We start from the raw sequence: 14,547 nt of genomic DNA, 5'->3' as shown, positions 1-14,547 counted from the left end.
AATTGACGTTACTGTGGAACCTATCGTTATCAATCTAGGAGACGAAGATAATTCATCAGAATATTCAGAGGATGAATTTTAATATACCTACTTTTTTATTTTCTTTATTGTACATTTATACAACACTACATTTACTCACCATAATTTGAATTTTCAAAATACATATATTTTTGTGTGGAATAAAAGTCTATTCATTAAATTTAAATAAATATTTTGATAATAATATTGAATAATTTTATTTGAATTACTAAAAACCCTCTTAACCCGGTTATGATGCTTAAAGTAGCCTCATGTTTTGAAAAGCTGTTTTTATATTGTTTACTTATAAGAGAAATGGACCGAGAAATTGAAGCGGCATAGACAAAGACGGATTGTCGGGGATTAAATTTTAGCTACCTGCTACAATTTAGTACAGTCCGATCGCACAGTTTTTTTAAAAGTACACCTCATCCTATACCAATAATACATAATATAAAAATATTGAATATAAGCACCATTTATTTACGATTTGCATACATAATAATAAGCTTTTATTACTCTCCTTCATTTCTAAACAGACTATAGCTAACATGAGGCGTTCGCATTAAAATGAATAACCATGAGAAAATGAGAAAAGTAATACATGACAATTATAAGCTATAGCAAAGCAAAAAATAAAAAAACTAAAAAGTTTAGACATTTAGCATTTCTATCTTTTCAAAACAATCACGTAGTGGATTTTACACACAAGTAAACTAATATGCATTTGAAAAAGTCTAAGGTTTGATGAATAGTTCTGAAAAAATACCCAAATGTTATCTCATTTCGAATACTACCGCAGTAACGGTATTTTTTCAAAAAGCAAAGCAAACAATCCTATATACATGATGGTGGAATAGAACTTCATTAAAAATGCACCAGATCTCTATGATCACATTTGAGAATAGAAGCCTACAGCGATTTTAAACATTTTACAAGAATGTCTAACAAACTTTAACATCTTATAAATTTGATTGGACCAAAGATATTCGTCTGGATACAAATTTTAAAAAGAATGGGATTTCAATGACAAAAAAAAAATAATTTAGTTAATAGCTGTTTTACATTGACAATTTATTGATCAATTCATTCATGAAGTCGCTTCATCAAGAAATTGGACAAGTGTAATGCACCAAATCTGCTGTCAAATAACTTCATCAATTTATGCATCAAGTTCTTGACGAATTAGAGCATGTTCTAATTTTCGTCAATTTCTTCGTGAAGTTCGGAAGTACCAACCCAACAGATTTCCAGCCTCAGATCGGTAATGAGGTTATGTTATTGGAATATGTAAATAATTGTGTGGCGTCGTAGTAGTTTTGCATTGTTTTTACTGATTTGTTTCTTACAAAACTAATATTTATATAATATGTGTCAGAACGGTACCGCTGTTGTATCACTAAAATTATGAGTGGAAAGGTGACATTTTGAAATTTATTTGCCTCTTTGATTCATTGGTAGAACTGATTCATACGTCAAAAAACTTGACAAAGTCTGTAGCAGTGCAAAACCACACTGTTTACCAATAAATTTGTGAATTAATTCATGAAGAACTTTGTCAATTTATTCATGAATAAATTGTCAATGTAAAACAGTCCCAATTTAAATGGGTTTGAAATATTAATTCTAAATTGCATATCAAATTCAAGCTTTACTAACATTCGTAAACATACGAATATAGTTAGCGACACTGTCCCCACTGTCCGCTTCTATGTGGACCCAGCTTCCCGGCTAAACACATAGTGTCGCTAGCGCCACCTAACGAGGAAGTCGTTGAAATGAGTAAAATGACTACATGTTCGAGGTTAATTATTAACTACTGTTACCCTTACGTTTTGTTTGTTTAGTGGAGAAACTAAAAACATTTATAATTAATGGGTAATAAAACTATCGAAATCCAAATTCCCCCTCAACTATTCTTCTGATCAATCAGCCCAGCTCAGATGTGACGATCTGAAACAATCTAATCGACAAATCGTTGGAGGCTGGAAAAATCGGAAACCCGTTCCGATTTCTAGCACACTTGCTGCTCTCACATGATTTATATTTGCATCTCGTAGTTGTTATTTGTTCATGTTTGACTTGCTTATCAGTTAAGGCCGAAGCCAGGTGATTTCAGTGAACAAAATTAAAATTAGTCGATATCCGAACACCTATAGGTAAGTTCATGCAGCGATTTGCGATTCACGATTTGCGGATTTCAGTTTGATTGGTTGAAATAAAATATTTTTGACATCCATTTCTTCATTTCAATATATTGCGAGAATCGCAATAATTTTGACAAACTGCGCATGTGCATTCCGTCCAATTCCGTTCACAAGTAAGTGATTAAAATACTTATTAGTATAATGTAATCTCATTTCCATTACCAAATTATGATAAGCGCCCTGGGGCCTGTTTTTTGCAAGTACATTTCAACATTTTTCTCCTTTTCACTTTTTTGGCTATTTTCTGTTTTCAAAATAAATATACAAATTGTAAAATACATTTTTTCTTACATTCTTCGCTTTTCTACATTTATAAAATGAAAAGTGAAAATAAGTTGAAAAGTACTTTCAAAAAATAGGCCTCTGATCTTTCTTTTTTAAAATAATGCTCTCACGGCACAAGATATTTTCTAACTGCTTTTTGTTTTCCTTAAAATACCAAGCGATTAACAACTTTCTACGCTATTGACAATTGTTGAGAATTGGAACGGGAACCTAGTGCACATAGATATAAAATAGTAAAAAGAACGTTAGAAACGTAAATAAAAGATTGAGTTGTTTTTTTATGATCCATCTGTCTTGTCATTATTTTTATGTAAAGTAATTTTTCTGTAAAGGCATTAATTAAATAATAAAAACTCGTTTTTATTAAACGAAGAAATCGTATTTTTCAATACAAATACAGCACAAAACCTATATGTTTTTATAAACAACATTAAATAACATAATGATAGTCACTGTTATTTACCACATTCATCGTTGCAGAATGTTCATGAACGTCTTGGTCTTGTCTAATGTCCTGCGTATGTAATCATTAATCACAAAAATATTTTGTGAGCTTGTTATGTTGTTTAATTTTGTTTACTCTGTGGCCTGTGGCATGGCAAGGCAAGTAACACAAGAAATTTAAAACTAGTTTTCGCGTATGTGCATGAACGAACGTTAAATTTTTGTCGCATAAATCGTAAAATCGTTAATCACAACTCGCAAATCGCTGCTGCAAGAACTTACCTTATTACATAACCGTTTTTGGGTCGATCCACGATTATTATTTAGGGGAAGTGTATTTCCCAAAAGATAAATGCAGCACGTCGACGAGGTGCAGGCGCGGGAGTACAGGAAACGCAGAATACGCTCCATACGGATAGGTAATTTATTTCGTTAATTTCATACTGTTGTACATATGTGATAATGTTACTTTGATATTTCGTTATTGTGAAGTCTAATATACTATCACTTTATCCTACAGCAGTGTACGTATCATCTAAATGCTACGGTAAATAAACGTCAACCTTTTTTTTTAAGTTCCGAAGGTTTTAGCTTGCTAAATTTTCCTACACGTATGTGATAAAACCCAGTGAATTTATAGCTTAATCGAGTTAAAGTAAGTACATTTTATTTTATACACAGTGGGTCAAAGATGAATTTGCCAGTTTATTCTTTTAAATGGGATAATGCAGATAGGCAGTAAATTTTCCCAATCTGGCCGAACATAAATTTTTTTCGTCGTGAGTCTTATAAAATTTTTTTAGCTGTATTAACAAGTTATCAATCCAATGATAAGAAGTATTTTGGTCCTGGTGCATTAGAAATAGTTGCCAACACTCATACGCAATCGCGATTAGTTCGAAACAATGAATTTTGAACCTTATGTAAGTATTATATCGAAATGCGCATGCGTCTAACTGTTTGGAAACTATTTTGCATTGCTCTGGGAACAACGTTATGATCTTAATTCTTCCAAGTTAGAATATCGGCTGGCTTTGGTGATACGTCTCGAAAACTATGAGTGATAGAAAAACGCTTAAATGGGGAAAATTTCAGATTATTCTGTTATTAAGTTAGTCGTGAGCACTGACCCTCTCATACTGTTGGAATTTACGAGATATTTTGAAAAAACTATTATTTTTTTATTTGTAAACCGTGAATTGCAAATTGGCGAATGTTGTAACGACAGAAAAATATTTTTAATGTTTACCTTTTGTAATTTACACTAGATTTATTTATTTATTTATTTTTGAATCGGCATTTTTCTGGTTCCTTAAAAGATAAAAGAATATCAAAGGCTCGGTATATTAAGTGCTGTGTGGATATATAGGAAAATTTTTGATGCGATAAATTAGAGGATAAAAAATTAATGTTCATATTCCTGATTGAATCGGTTGCGCATAATCTAGTAGCATAAAAACATTATAAAAATTATTTTGTTGTTATCAATGTTCGCCTCGAGTTGCTTCTAAATTGACTCATATTAAAACCGTTCGAGCATGACAAAGTTACATATGCACGCAGAAATCAAAGCTGGACTTTAAATAATTTTATTTCTTTGGCGTCTTATCTGTAATATACACTTTCCACGTGTCAAGGAGACTGCGTTTATGCGTTTGTTTTCAAAACATTCCTCATTTATTTTGCAAAGCCAATTACTAGTTTGTCTGTCGATAGTGCCGTTCTTTTCCGTCTACGCTTGTGTTTCCGAGCTAAGTCAGTTGCCACAAGTTTCCAATCCATTATTTTATCAGTAATTCACACCTACCATTAGCTCTTAACTTGAGCATGTTGCAAAATATCAATTTAAATGAGTTTGCTACTTATGAATATGCTATTTTTGGCATTTTATTGATGTTAACCTACCCCAGAGATATACATATAATTACATTGGTATGGAAATGACGTCCGTAGATACGTTATCGACATGTATAAAGTTTCATCGGTCGCGATTTGTTTATCTAGCGAAAAAATTACAACAAATATAAATATGAAACGAGATAACACTAATTAGATGCCAACAAAACCAATATTTCCATTGCTGGAAGACAAGTTGTTATTTTTGCACTTACACAAAAGCTGTAAATTATATCTTGACCCGAGTTGTGTCCGATAAAAACCAACGATGGAAAATAATACGTTTAATTTGACTTTATAAAATAGTATCATGTAAAATTCACGTGAATGGGTCGTGACTAATAAATTTTGCATAAATACTTTACGTTACCGCTAAAACATGGCTATCACATAGGTATCTGATATCGGGGAGTAACATCACTTTAATGTGTAATGGATAATGAACATTTAATTCACTTAATTGCCAAAAAGATAGGTCAGGTATTTTTGCCATCTATTTTATGTAATTATAATTATTTGAATACAAATTAATAGACAGATAGAATACGTTATGAAATCTAAAAATTATATTTTAACAAGTTTTTTCAAACCATTTCAGTGTTGTGTGTTATCACTTTTTCCTTTTCTTTCAACAAATAAAAAAACATTCAAATGTTTATGGCATTTTTATATTTATCGTGACTTTCGACATGGCCATGACTTTTTCCTTGAATATTAAATATATGTATAGGGTGTCCCGAATAGCATAAGCAAAACTTTACCTGATGACAGAATTCTCCTCAAAACAAGAAAAAAAATCGCATAAGAATGGTTCAAGAAATGCTCAATTTTCGAGTTCAAATTGAAAATGTTCAAAATGATTTTTTGAATAAAAATGCTTAAAGATAAACAGAAATTTCACTTATCTTTTATAAGACATCTTTCTGGGTATGACGTTTTGTCAAGTAGCCTCGCAACAGGATATCATTAAAAAAAAAGTGACAGAGCACAACACCAAAAAAAAACAATAAAAATACTTAATAGAACTAGAAAATGCCAAGATTAAACAAAAGAAGGGAAAATAAGCGAGTGATGACAGTGATGACATATCATCGAGGTCGCACCTGCCCATGAGGCTATTCTTTCCGAGCATGCGCATTAGGAATAACACGGCTAATGTTAAGTTTTTACTTTATTTAAATTTAGGTATATCCTTTTATATCATTTATCAAACTAAGTATGTAGCATTGACTCTTTAGTCTAAACTAAACCATTAACTACCTATATAAAATACCTATTTTAATTAACCTTTAAGCGTTTGAACATCCGTATCTCGGAAACCAGATATTTCCTGACCCACATTCAAGGAAATTTCTTATTTTAAGAAGGTAACATTTGACTTGTGTACACTGTATTTACGTGAAATGCAATTAAAAAAAGGTGGTAGTAATACTTTTAAAATTCATAGCTGATTAACCATTAAAATAATTATTTGACGGGGTAAATACCAATAAATGAAATAATTTATATTATCCCTAATTTATCGAGTCAAAGTAGGTATGTTTATTTAGACTTTTGTAATTTCTATGTTAATGATTCAGTATTAGTTAGAAACAAATCACTTTTAAGTTAATTTTTGTTCATTGCTCTAATTACTATGTTCTTATAATTCTGTTATAAATAATTTGTCCGTTCTCGTTCATATTTTATCATGTTGCAGGTATTTCGTAACACTTATCATTTTAAATATTAAACAGCGTGAATATGCAACCAATGTTACTCTGAGTCGTCATCTGTATTGCATATACAACGGGATGCGCTACGGTGTATAATAGATATTCTAAGCTGTACTTGTATAATATTCATTCTAAAGGTAAAATAACTGCTCTTTCAGACCAATTTATTCATTTCTTATAAAAACCAAGTTTTCAAACTGGCTCTATTCATAAATATGGGATACTAATAATAATCAACTATACAAGTTCCAAAGTTTAATTGGACTTTCATTACCAGATAATTTAGGACAGAGGCGTATGTTAAAATCAATTTTAAAGTCGCCAACGATTACTCTAAATTTCATAATTTACTGTAATCGTGACTCACTTATGTACCTGAACCAAAATATTTTTTCCGGGAAAAAATACCTACCTACTTTCTGTCCAGCAAGGTTAATCATATTCCTTACCGAATGTTGGTGATAGTCCGTATCTATAAATAAATAAATACCTAACCTTAGCTTTTCCAGTTTACATATCTTTACGTGCTGCTGTGATCACTTCGGTAACACGCATTATTGAAAATCTATAGTTGCTTCGCCCTCACATATTTGAATTTTTCCTCATACGTTGACACAACTAGGCGGGGGATAAAGTGAAGTGTGAAGTGTTTATTTAAAATATTATGCCTGCGTAATGAATTGAATTATTTTCGTTCATCCTATAACTTCGTCTCGTTCAGTTCGCGTTTTGATACAGCCAGAGCATGCGGAACGATAGTGTTAAAAAGATAAAACCGCAGTTTTCGAGGGTTACATCCATTCATATAGGTAAAAATAAACTAATAGTTTTTTTTTTTGGATTAAGACTGAATCGTCCTTATCCTATTTTAATCAGTGGATCACTCGGTGCATTGTTCGAGGTCAAGCGACTTTAAATTCGTTTTAGGTGTAATAAAATGCATCGATTTGAATAATTGATGAAAATGAAAAAGAATAAAAAAATGGCATCGATTTAAATACAGTTTTTTTGCTACTATTTCATGGCGATGGTTATCGTATAGTTTGTTTTTAAAGCGATTAGCTTGTATTTATTTATGACAAATAAATGTTTCAAAAGTCCGATAACAAGTGATATTTTTAGTCTTAGCGATAATATTTCTGATATAATATTACCTCTATTTCCATTATTTTGCTTTTACTTAGATATTCAACATATTTTCGGTACGATTCTCTAAAATATTTTTGTGGTAATGTGTTTATTTTTAATCTATTTCGGTAACTGCTCGTTCAATTCAATTATTTTTGGGAACTTTGATGAAAATAATGTTAGGTAGGTGGACTGCTGTATAAATAGATAGTTCCTATTGTTTAAAAATATAAAAATCTAAACTTGACCTTGTACTTCAGCAAAAATCATAGGCGTACATTTTTAAGGTAAAATTGCATGTACACCTCTGTCAAACCAGTTTTCATGTCTTTTATTGGTTGAATTTTCTTTTTTTACTGAAATGGTAATTTATCAATATTTTGACTAATGCAATTTTATGGGGTTCACTATACTAGAGCTATTTCTAGATTATTAGGTTTTGTACTTCTTTTTTTTTGTATTTCTTGAGGATTGTTTTCATTTTTTAATTCAAACCCTTGAATATACTATAGCTTATTATAATCATTGATTAAAAAAAACAAGCGCAACGGAGGTATCTTTTCTAATGATAATGCACTTTTACAAGAAAAATAGGTAGTTACAATTTTCCGTTGATTCCCCTAACTACGCCAATGGCGAAGCAATATATTTAAACGATTTACTACGTAATTTTAGATGGAATTTCAGTTCCAATTCAATTGACATCGAGTATTGAGTTGACATTTGTGTTGTTTCTCAAAATAAACTTTGAGCAAAATTATGATATCCATCGACCTTTCACAAAAATCTCATCTCGCTTGGCAGACTGCGCCTTTGCCCAAAATGTTTATAGGTGAGAAATTTTGAAAAATTTAATCGAAACATGATTAAGTGTATTTTTATTTGACAGAACAAAGTACCTAATCTAATACTTCCTTTAATTATTATCTAAAATGTATTTACCTATTCTAAACACTAAACTTGTACAAAATATAAATTTACTGTACATTATTTAATCCGCGAAATATATAGTTTTCTTCGAGTATATAGAATTAGTAGTATGTAGTTTCAATTTTTTTTTTAATATTTTCAAACCTATACTAACCACCAGAACGAATCATCCTTTGCTTTGATTTCATAAGATAGATTATATTATAATTATTGATTGTAATTATTATTAAGCTCCCTTTACTAAAAACGAGTTATTTAATTACACATTATGCACGGTGTTAAGTACGTCAAACTTTAAGGGGTGTTTCCTTGAGTGATTCTTAACCAACATCGAAAATCGATAGTTTTTGAGTTGTCAGATGATGAAATTAAAAAAAAAAATACGTTTGATGTATAAGTTCTTCCGAAGTCAGTTGAATATGCAAAAAAACGTCTGCTAAAGGTAAAAAATTATAATAATTTGTATATAATGTGTAAAAGATTTCTATTATATGTTCATTTGGGCCAACAACATCATATTTTAAATATTTATGTTCTCAAACAATTTTATTATATAAATGCCTATAATAAATTAAAATTACCTGATTCACACCAAATTCCGCATAGCTGCACTGCACTGCTAGGCAATTTATGAACCGCTTGTCGTCTGCTGTGATTTATTGCCCAGTAGCCCAATACAACTGTAATCGTTTTCTTTTACCCGCGCTCGCATTCTTGAACTGAGCATATACATTTCTATCATCTCCACGTTTAGTTCGACCAGACCTGTTTATCGGTATGGCTAAATAAATATGGGAACAAGTTTTTCAAATATTTCAATGATGAGTTGCTGCGTAGCGACCGAGCCTGGTACATACCTTGAAGTTATTGGTTCTTCAATTGACTTCGGAAAAACTATAGAATGATAAAACTCAGATTAATAATTTATCTAATTAAAGGTAAAAATCCACTGAATTTGGATATAATTACGTGTACCAGAGGCGGAGATACAGGAAGTTAATTGTACTAAAAACCCAGAAATTCGAAGCCACTGAATATTTATGTCGTTAATTCTAACTTTTCTTCTAAGATAAAAGGTTTTATGTGAAAAACGAACTAAATTTGATTTATTACCTACTTTTTTTAGCTTTCATTGATATTACCAAGCAATTCATTTTGCGAAAAAAATCAAATATAGGTTGTATATTATTTTTTAATTCAATTTTAAAATTTTTAAATATGCACAACGTATTCGTGAAAATAATAAGCATAATTTTTTTTTGGGGCTGTATCCTCTGCTACCTCTAACAAAATGTAAAATTTCTACACTACTGATTTTTTCTAGCAAAAAATTCCAATTACTTAATTTTTTTTAGAATTATTTTACGTTTTGTGGAATTTTGGTTACATTAAAGAAAATTAAAAAAGTATTGTATCGAAAATGGTTTGTTTTTTGCTAAAATATCTAGAGGCGATTTTCAGTGGGAGCGAGTTCTGGTATCTCTGCTACTGTGATAGTATTTTCAAAAATAAATAGCATATTTCATATGAACATTTTCAAAAAATGTACTTCTTTGAGATACAGAGTGGCCAGGTTTAAAAAACTAATATGTATATGTTTTTTCAATTTCACAACTAACATAATTTTCAAATAATTTATTCAAACCAGAACTTCGTTCGACATATTCCAAGATTGCATTGTACTCTGATGCAAAATAAAAAAAATCAAATGTACCGTGTGCAAGATACACAAAACATATAGCCTATGCTTTGCGGGCAGACATTAATTAAAAACCAAGGGACATTTTTCATTCAATATTGAAAACTTTGTGAACAACTGTGAACCAATTTTACCAGCACGTACTAGTTTTTTTATTAAGTTAATTAAATGATTGCTTATATCTCCGTCATTGGCTATTTAGGGAGATTGATATTACCGCATATTACATCAATCTAAATCTCTAGGAATTTTGAGACGCTACGATGTCATATCAGATTGATGATAGATCATGAATAGATGTTTTTGGATTTTAAAGGTATGGAAGTATCTGATGCTTGGCAACTGCTTTTGAATGGATAAGCACAGATAATCGAGGCCCAGAATACACATTTTTTTTTTAGTCACTAAAATAATTTTTAAAATAAACCGGCTTAAGTTTGTGCAACATTTATTAGTCTTCTTTTTTTGTTATTGTTAAAGGTCTTTAGATTTTTGTTCATCTATTTCTGGTTCTACGTAGTACTGATAAGGACTGGCAGAATAAATTGTGGCAAAATAAGTCGTAACTTTTTTTTAACATGTTGAATGTAAGATTTTTAGTTTTGAAAAATATAATTTGTTCGTTTCCATGCATCAAAATACGAACCAGGAATATTTGATTGATTTGCGAGATTTATTCTTTGTAAACCAGCCTGTAAACTTTTTTTTTAATTGTATTACGAATGGACATTTTGAATTTAATCTTACTGAAAGGATGTCTATATTTTTATAGGTGAAAGAGCAAACTATGTCAACAGCCCTCATGTCATCGCAATGGTCGGCCTGCCAGCCAGAGGCAAGACGTATATTTCAAAGAAACTATCCAGATACCTGAATTGGATCGGCATCAACACTAGGGGTAAGCGACAACCGAAATCTTTTCCATTATCTTTCCTTGTATTATTGTTTGCTAGGGAAACCTTCGAAAGAAACACTGCAGACAATGTGAAAAGTGAAAGGAAATTTTTCCAACGAAAGTGAGTAGAATTTTGTGGAAATTTATTGGACATTAGGATATGTGCCATTAAAACTGCCCTTGACCATGATGCGCACTCAACAGCATATTATCCCATCAGTGTAAAAGTAACAGCCAAATAACCGTTAAAAATAACACATCCTGTTTTAAGTCGTCCACTTGCCAAATAAAAATTAATTTGATATTACGTATTTAGCAAATATATTTGGAGTATCAAAAAGAAAAACGATTCTACTTGAAAGTTGTTTTTTTAATATACAGGGTGTAGCTTAAAATAATTACAGATCCATAACTTCCTTCACAAGGACAATAGAGAAAAAAAAAAGGTTGCTTATTGTTTCAAGACCGTCTTTATGCCCTAATTGACACTATAGTGTAGTATAATGTCTAAGATATTAAAATTATGAATATTGATAACATTTACAAAATATCAGCAAAATAGTAAGCTTATTTTCAAAATGGCAAACTATTTTCTGATTAAATGTAGGATAAAGATTATAAAATACTAAATTTAAGAGAAAATTTTGCATAACATCCCCAGTAGCACAAGATATGGGTCCAGTATTGGCTTCATATAGATGACATATTGAATCTAGGCCCAATATTTGGAAGATTTAGCCAATATTGGTACAATACAGATGTCAATATATGTATGTGTATGTTTGTATGTCGGAGGGTGGTGGAATTGATTTTCCACCGAGGCCTTATTAGGCCCCTTGTACACCCTCCTTCAAAACTCAAGTACTTTTCTTCAAACCATCCTATTTACTACACGGGTTGGTTTGTTGGCAAGTTCTTGTACAGTTTATGTATGATAGCATGGTCTTGAGTTACAAAGATTTTCTTTGCTCTGTTCTCATTACCATTTATCGGGGACCACACGCATGCGAAAAATGTTGCGCGACCCAGGTCTCTGGGAGGCTGCCACAGCCACGTCCCCGAGCTTGCCTTAGGTCACCCATCCAAATTCCAGCCTGCGTCCGTGATGCTTACCTCGGCAGATCGAAATCCACCGGCCAAGACACCCGGCTAGGCGGTCTCCTTGCAGTCAATATAATTCCTATAAAGATCCAATATACAACCAGCAGATTAATGTCGAACCCATATTGGCTTTATATTGTCAACCAGTATTATGTCAATAATCTGCCGTTTACAATATTTGGCCAATATGTGGAAAAAATATCCAATATATGTGTGCTGCTGGGAATGTTTCTAATAAAAAATGACTTTGATTCAAAATTTCATCTTTTTTTGTGGATTCATTGCTTATAAAACTGAATATTTATTTTTCGATGTTTCTTCTGTCAAGATCAAAAACTTGCTTTACAGGGCGAAGATGCAGATTTTGAATGAAAAGCATGAGAGTCCTATTAATACACTTTCTGAGTGTAGCGTGTTTCTTGTGCTGCTGCCAATAATTTGACAATAACAACTTAGAAATTTTTAAAAATATAAATTTACTTTCTTTTTAATGTAAGTTCTGACATAAGAAATTAGTAAAGTTACTTTTACTGAACTGTTATGTCACTTTACCAAGCTCTTCCTTCCTTTCCGATCTAGATTAGCAATGACGCTGTTCCTGAGCTAAAAAGTGATAAAAAACACTTTCTAGAGCAACAGTACAAAAAGTACCTAATCGAATTGATAAAGAATTATGAAATTTTGAATTGAAAATTAACTTTCGATCTAAAACATATTTTATATATTTTATTATTCCCTTTTACCTTTAATCAGAAAATAGTTTTGCCATTTTTAAAATAAACCGACATGCTGGTAGAAGTTATGCAATTGTGAAACAAATTATTTATTGCTTTCGTTCACATTATTATTCTTATCTGCCATTTTATTTTTTAGTTCTCGTAACATCACGATTTAATCAAAACTACCTTCTACATATAATGCCAATTAATGCACAAACTCTTTAAAAAATAATCAAAAAAAATTTCCCTTTGTCTCTTGTGAAGGAGGTTATGGCTCTGTGTTCATTTAAAGTGAAACACGTTGTATGCCTGTCTGCTGTAGATGTATGTGTAAGGACTTTTCCTCAGGCTGAATGTGTCAAAATACAGCTTGAAATATCGTAAGGCCTGTTTGTCCAAATGCCATTCTAATCTCTTATTGCTTATTTCTTCTATTCCAGTGTTCAATCTAGGCGAGTACAGGCGCCATGCTACCTCGGCTTACAAGAATCATGAATTCTTCAAGCCGGACAACACTGAAGCAATGGCTATCCGTGCTCAGTGTGCTATCGAGGCATTGCATGACGTCTGTCAGTGGCTAGAGAATGGCGGTGAAGTGGCTGTGTTTGATGCCACCAATTCCACATTGGATCGACGGAGGGTTATCCAGAACTTCGTAGTCAACAAAATGGGATTCAAGCTGTTCTTCGTTGAGTCGGTAAGTAAAAAAAAATATCTACTTTCATTAAATTACAATACTAGAGTCCTAAAATTGTAAATATTCTCAACATGTAGATTCGTGACATGGGCTAAGGCGCATACCACTGATAAGACGCTAAAAACTACCGTTAAAAGCACTAATTACTATTATTGCTATCACTATCACTGTTATTAGTGCTATCACTGCTGTCGCTTAAAGGTATAAGTGGTTCTTTTATTCTATTATAACTTCAACTCTTGTATCCAGGTTCCTCTTTCATTGTTGTATGTGCATAATGCACTTATTCCATGTTTTCGCAATTACCTGATTAATCACCTGCAGAAGTTCTTTTCGGGGTTTTTATACAGCTGTTGATATTTGGATGTTTCCAAACATCATTCATCCACGTTTCATTGAGATAATAAATACATATATTCTTATCATTTCGTTATAAGTAAAAAAAGTTCATTTCATGCTTAGTACTTAGTATACAGTAAAACTCTTCTTGACAACCTAGACCTAGACAAATCTCTATCTTCTGCGATTACAGTTTGAATTTTTTTTTAATGTTAGCAGTTCCTTTTAGAAATAAATTCCATGAATCTTTCTACAAATGGCATAGTTAACGTCACTGTTAGTTTAAATTTGCCTGCCACATCATTTGCTTTCTTAGGCACTAACACGCATATGACATGAAAGAAAACACCTAAGTTGGAAACTGATAAATTGAGAAATTAAGTTATGCATCACTTAATCATTTTTTTTGTACACAGTATGCAAAAATAGAAATGGACGCTTGTAACAATAGAACGTTCCTAGTTCTTGTGCATA

The 14,547-nt window shown here is 31.6% G+C and overlaps 1 protein-coding gene across 6 annotated transcripts in view; it reads left to right on the top strand.

The window, feature by feature from the left end:
• Positions 1-14,547, top strand: part of LOC108905020 (6-phosphofructo-2-kinase/fructose-2,6-bisphosphatase) — a 46,284-nt gene that overhangs the window by 22,267 nt on the left and 9,470 nt on the right. For 2 of the 6 annotated variants that reach the window (XM_018707774.1, XM_018707778.2), the window contains exons 2-3: positions 11,095-11,220; positions 13,478-13,734. In XM_018707774.1, coding sequence (XP_018563290.1) covers positions 11,095-11,220; positions 13,478-13,734 — 383 coding nt within the window. Of the gene's footprint in view, positions 1-2,922; positions 3,374-7,090; positions 7,375-7,854; positions 7,877-8,437; positions 8,526-11,094; positions 11,221-13,477; positions 13,735-14,547 lie in introns of those variants that run through there. The other 4 variants (XM_018707777.2, XM_018707779.2, XM_023455602.1 and 1 more) reach the window with 4 other exon arrangements.

This window comes from Anoplophora glabripennis, unplaced genomic scaffold, assembly GCF_000390285.2.
Source record: "Anoplophora glabripennis isolate ALB-LARVAE unplaced genomic scaffold, Agla_2.0 scaffold73, whole genome shotgun sequence".
Taxonomy (NCBI): domain Eukaryota; kingdom Metazoa; phylum Arthropoda; class Insecta; order Coleoptera; family Cerambycidae; genus Anoplophora; species Anoplophora glabripennis.
This window is presented reverse-complemented; position numbering and strand designations above follow the sequence as displayed.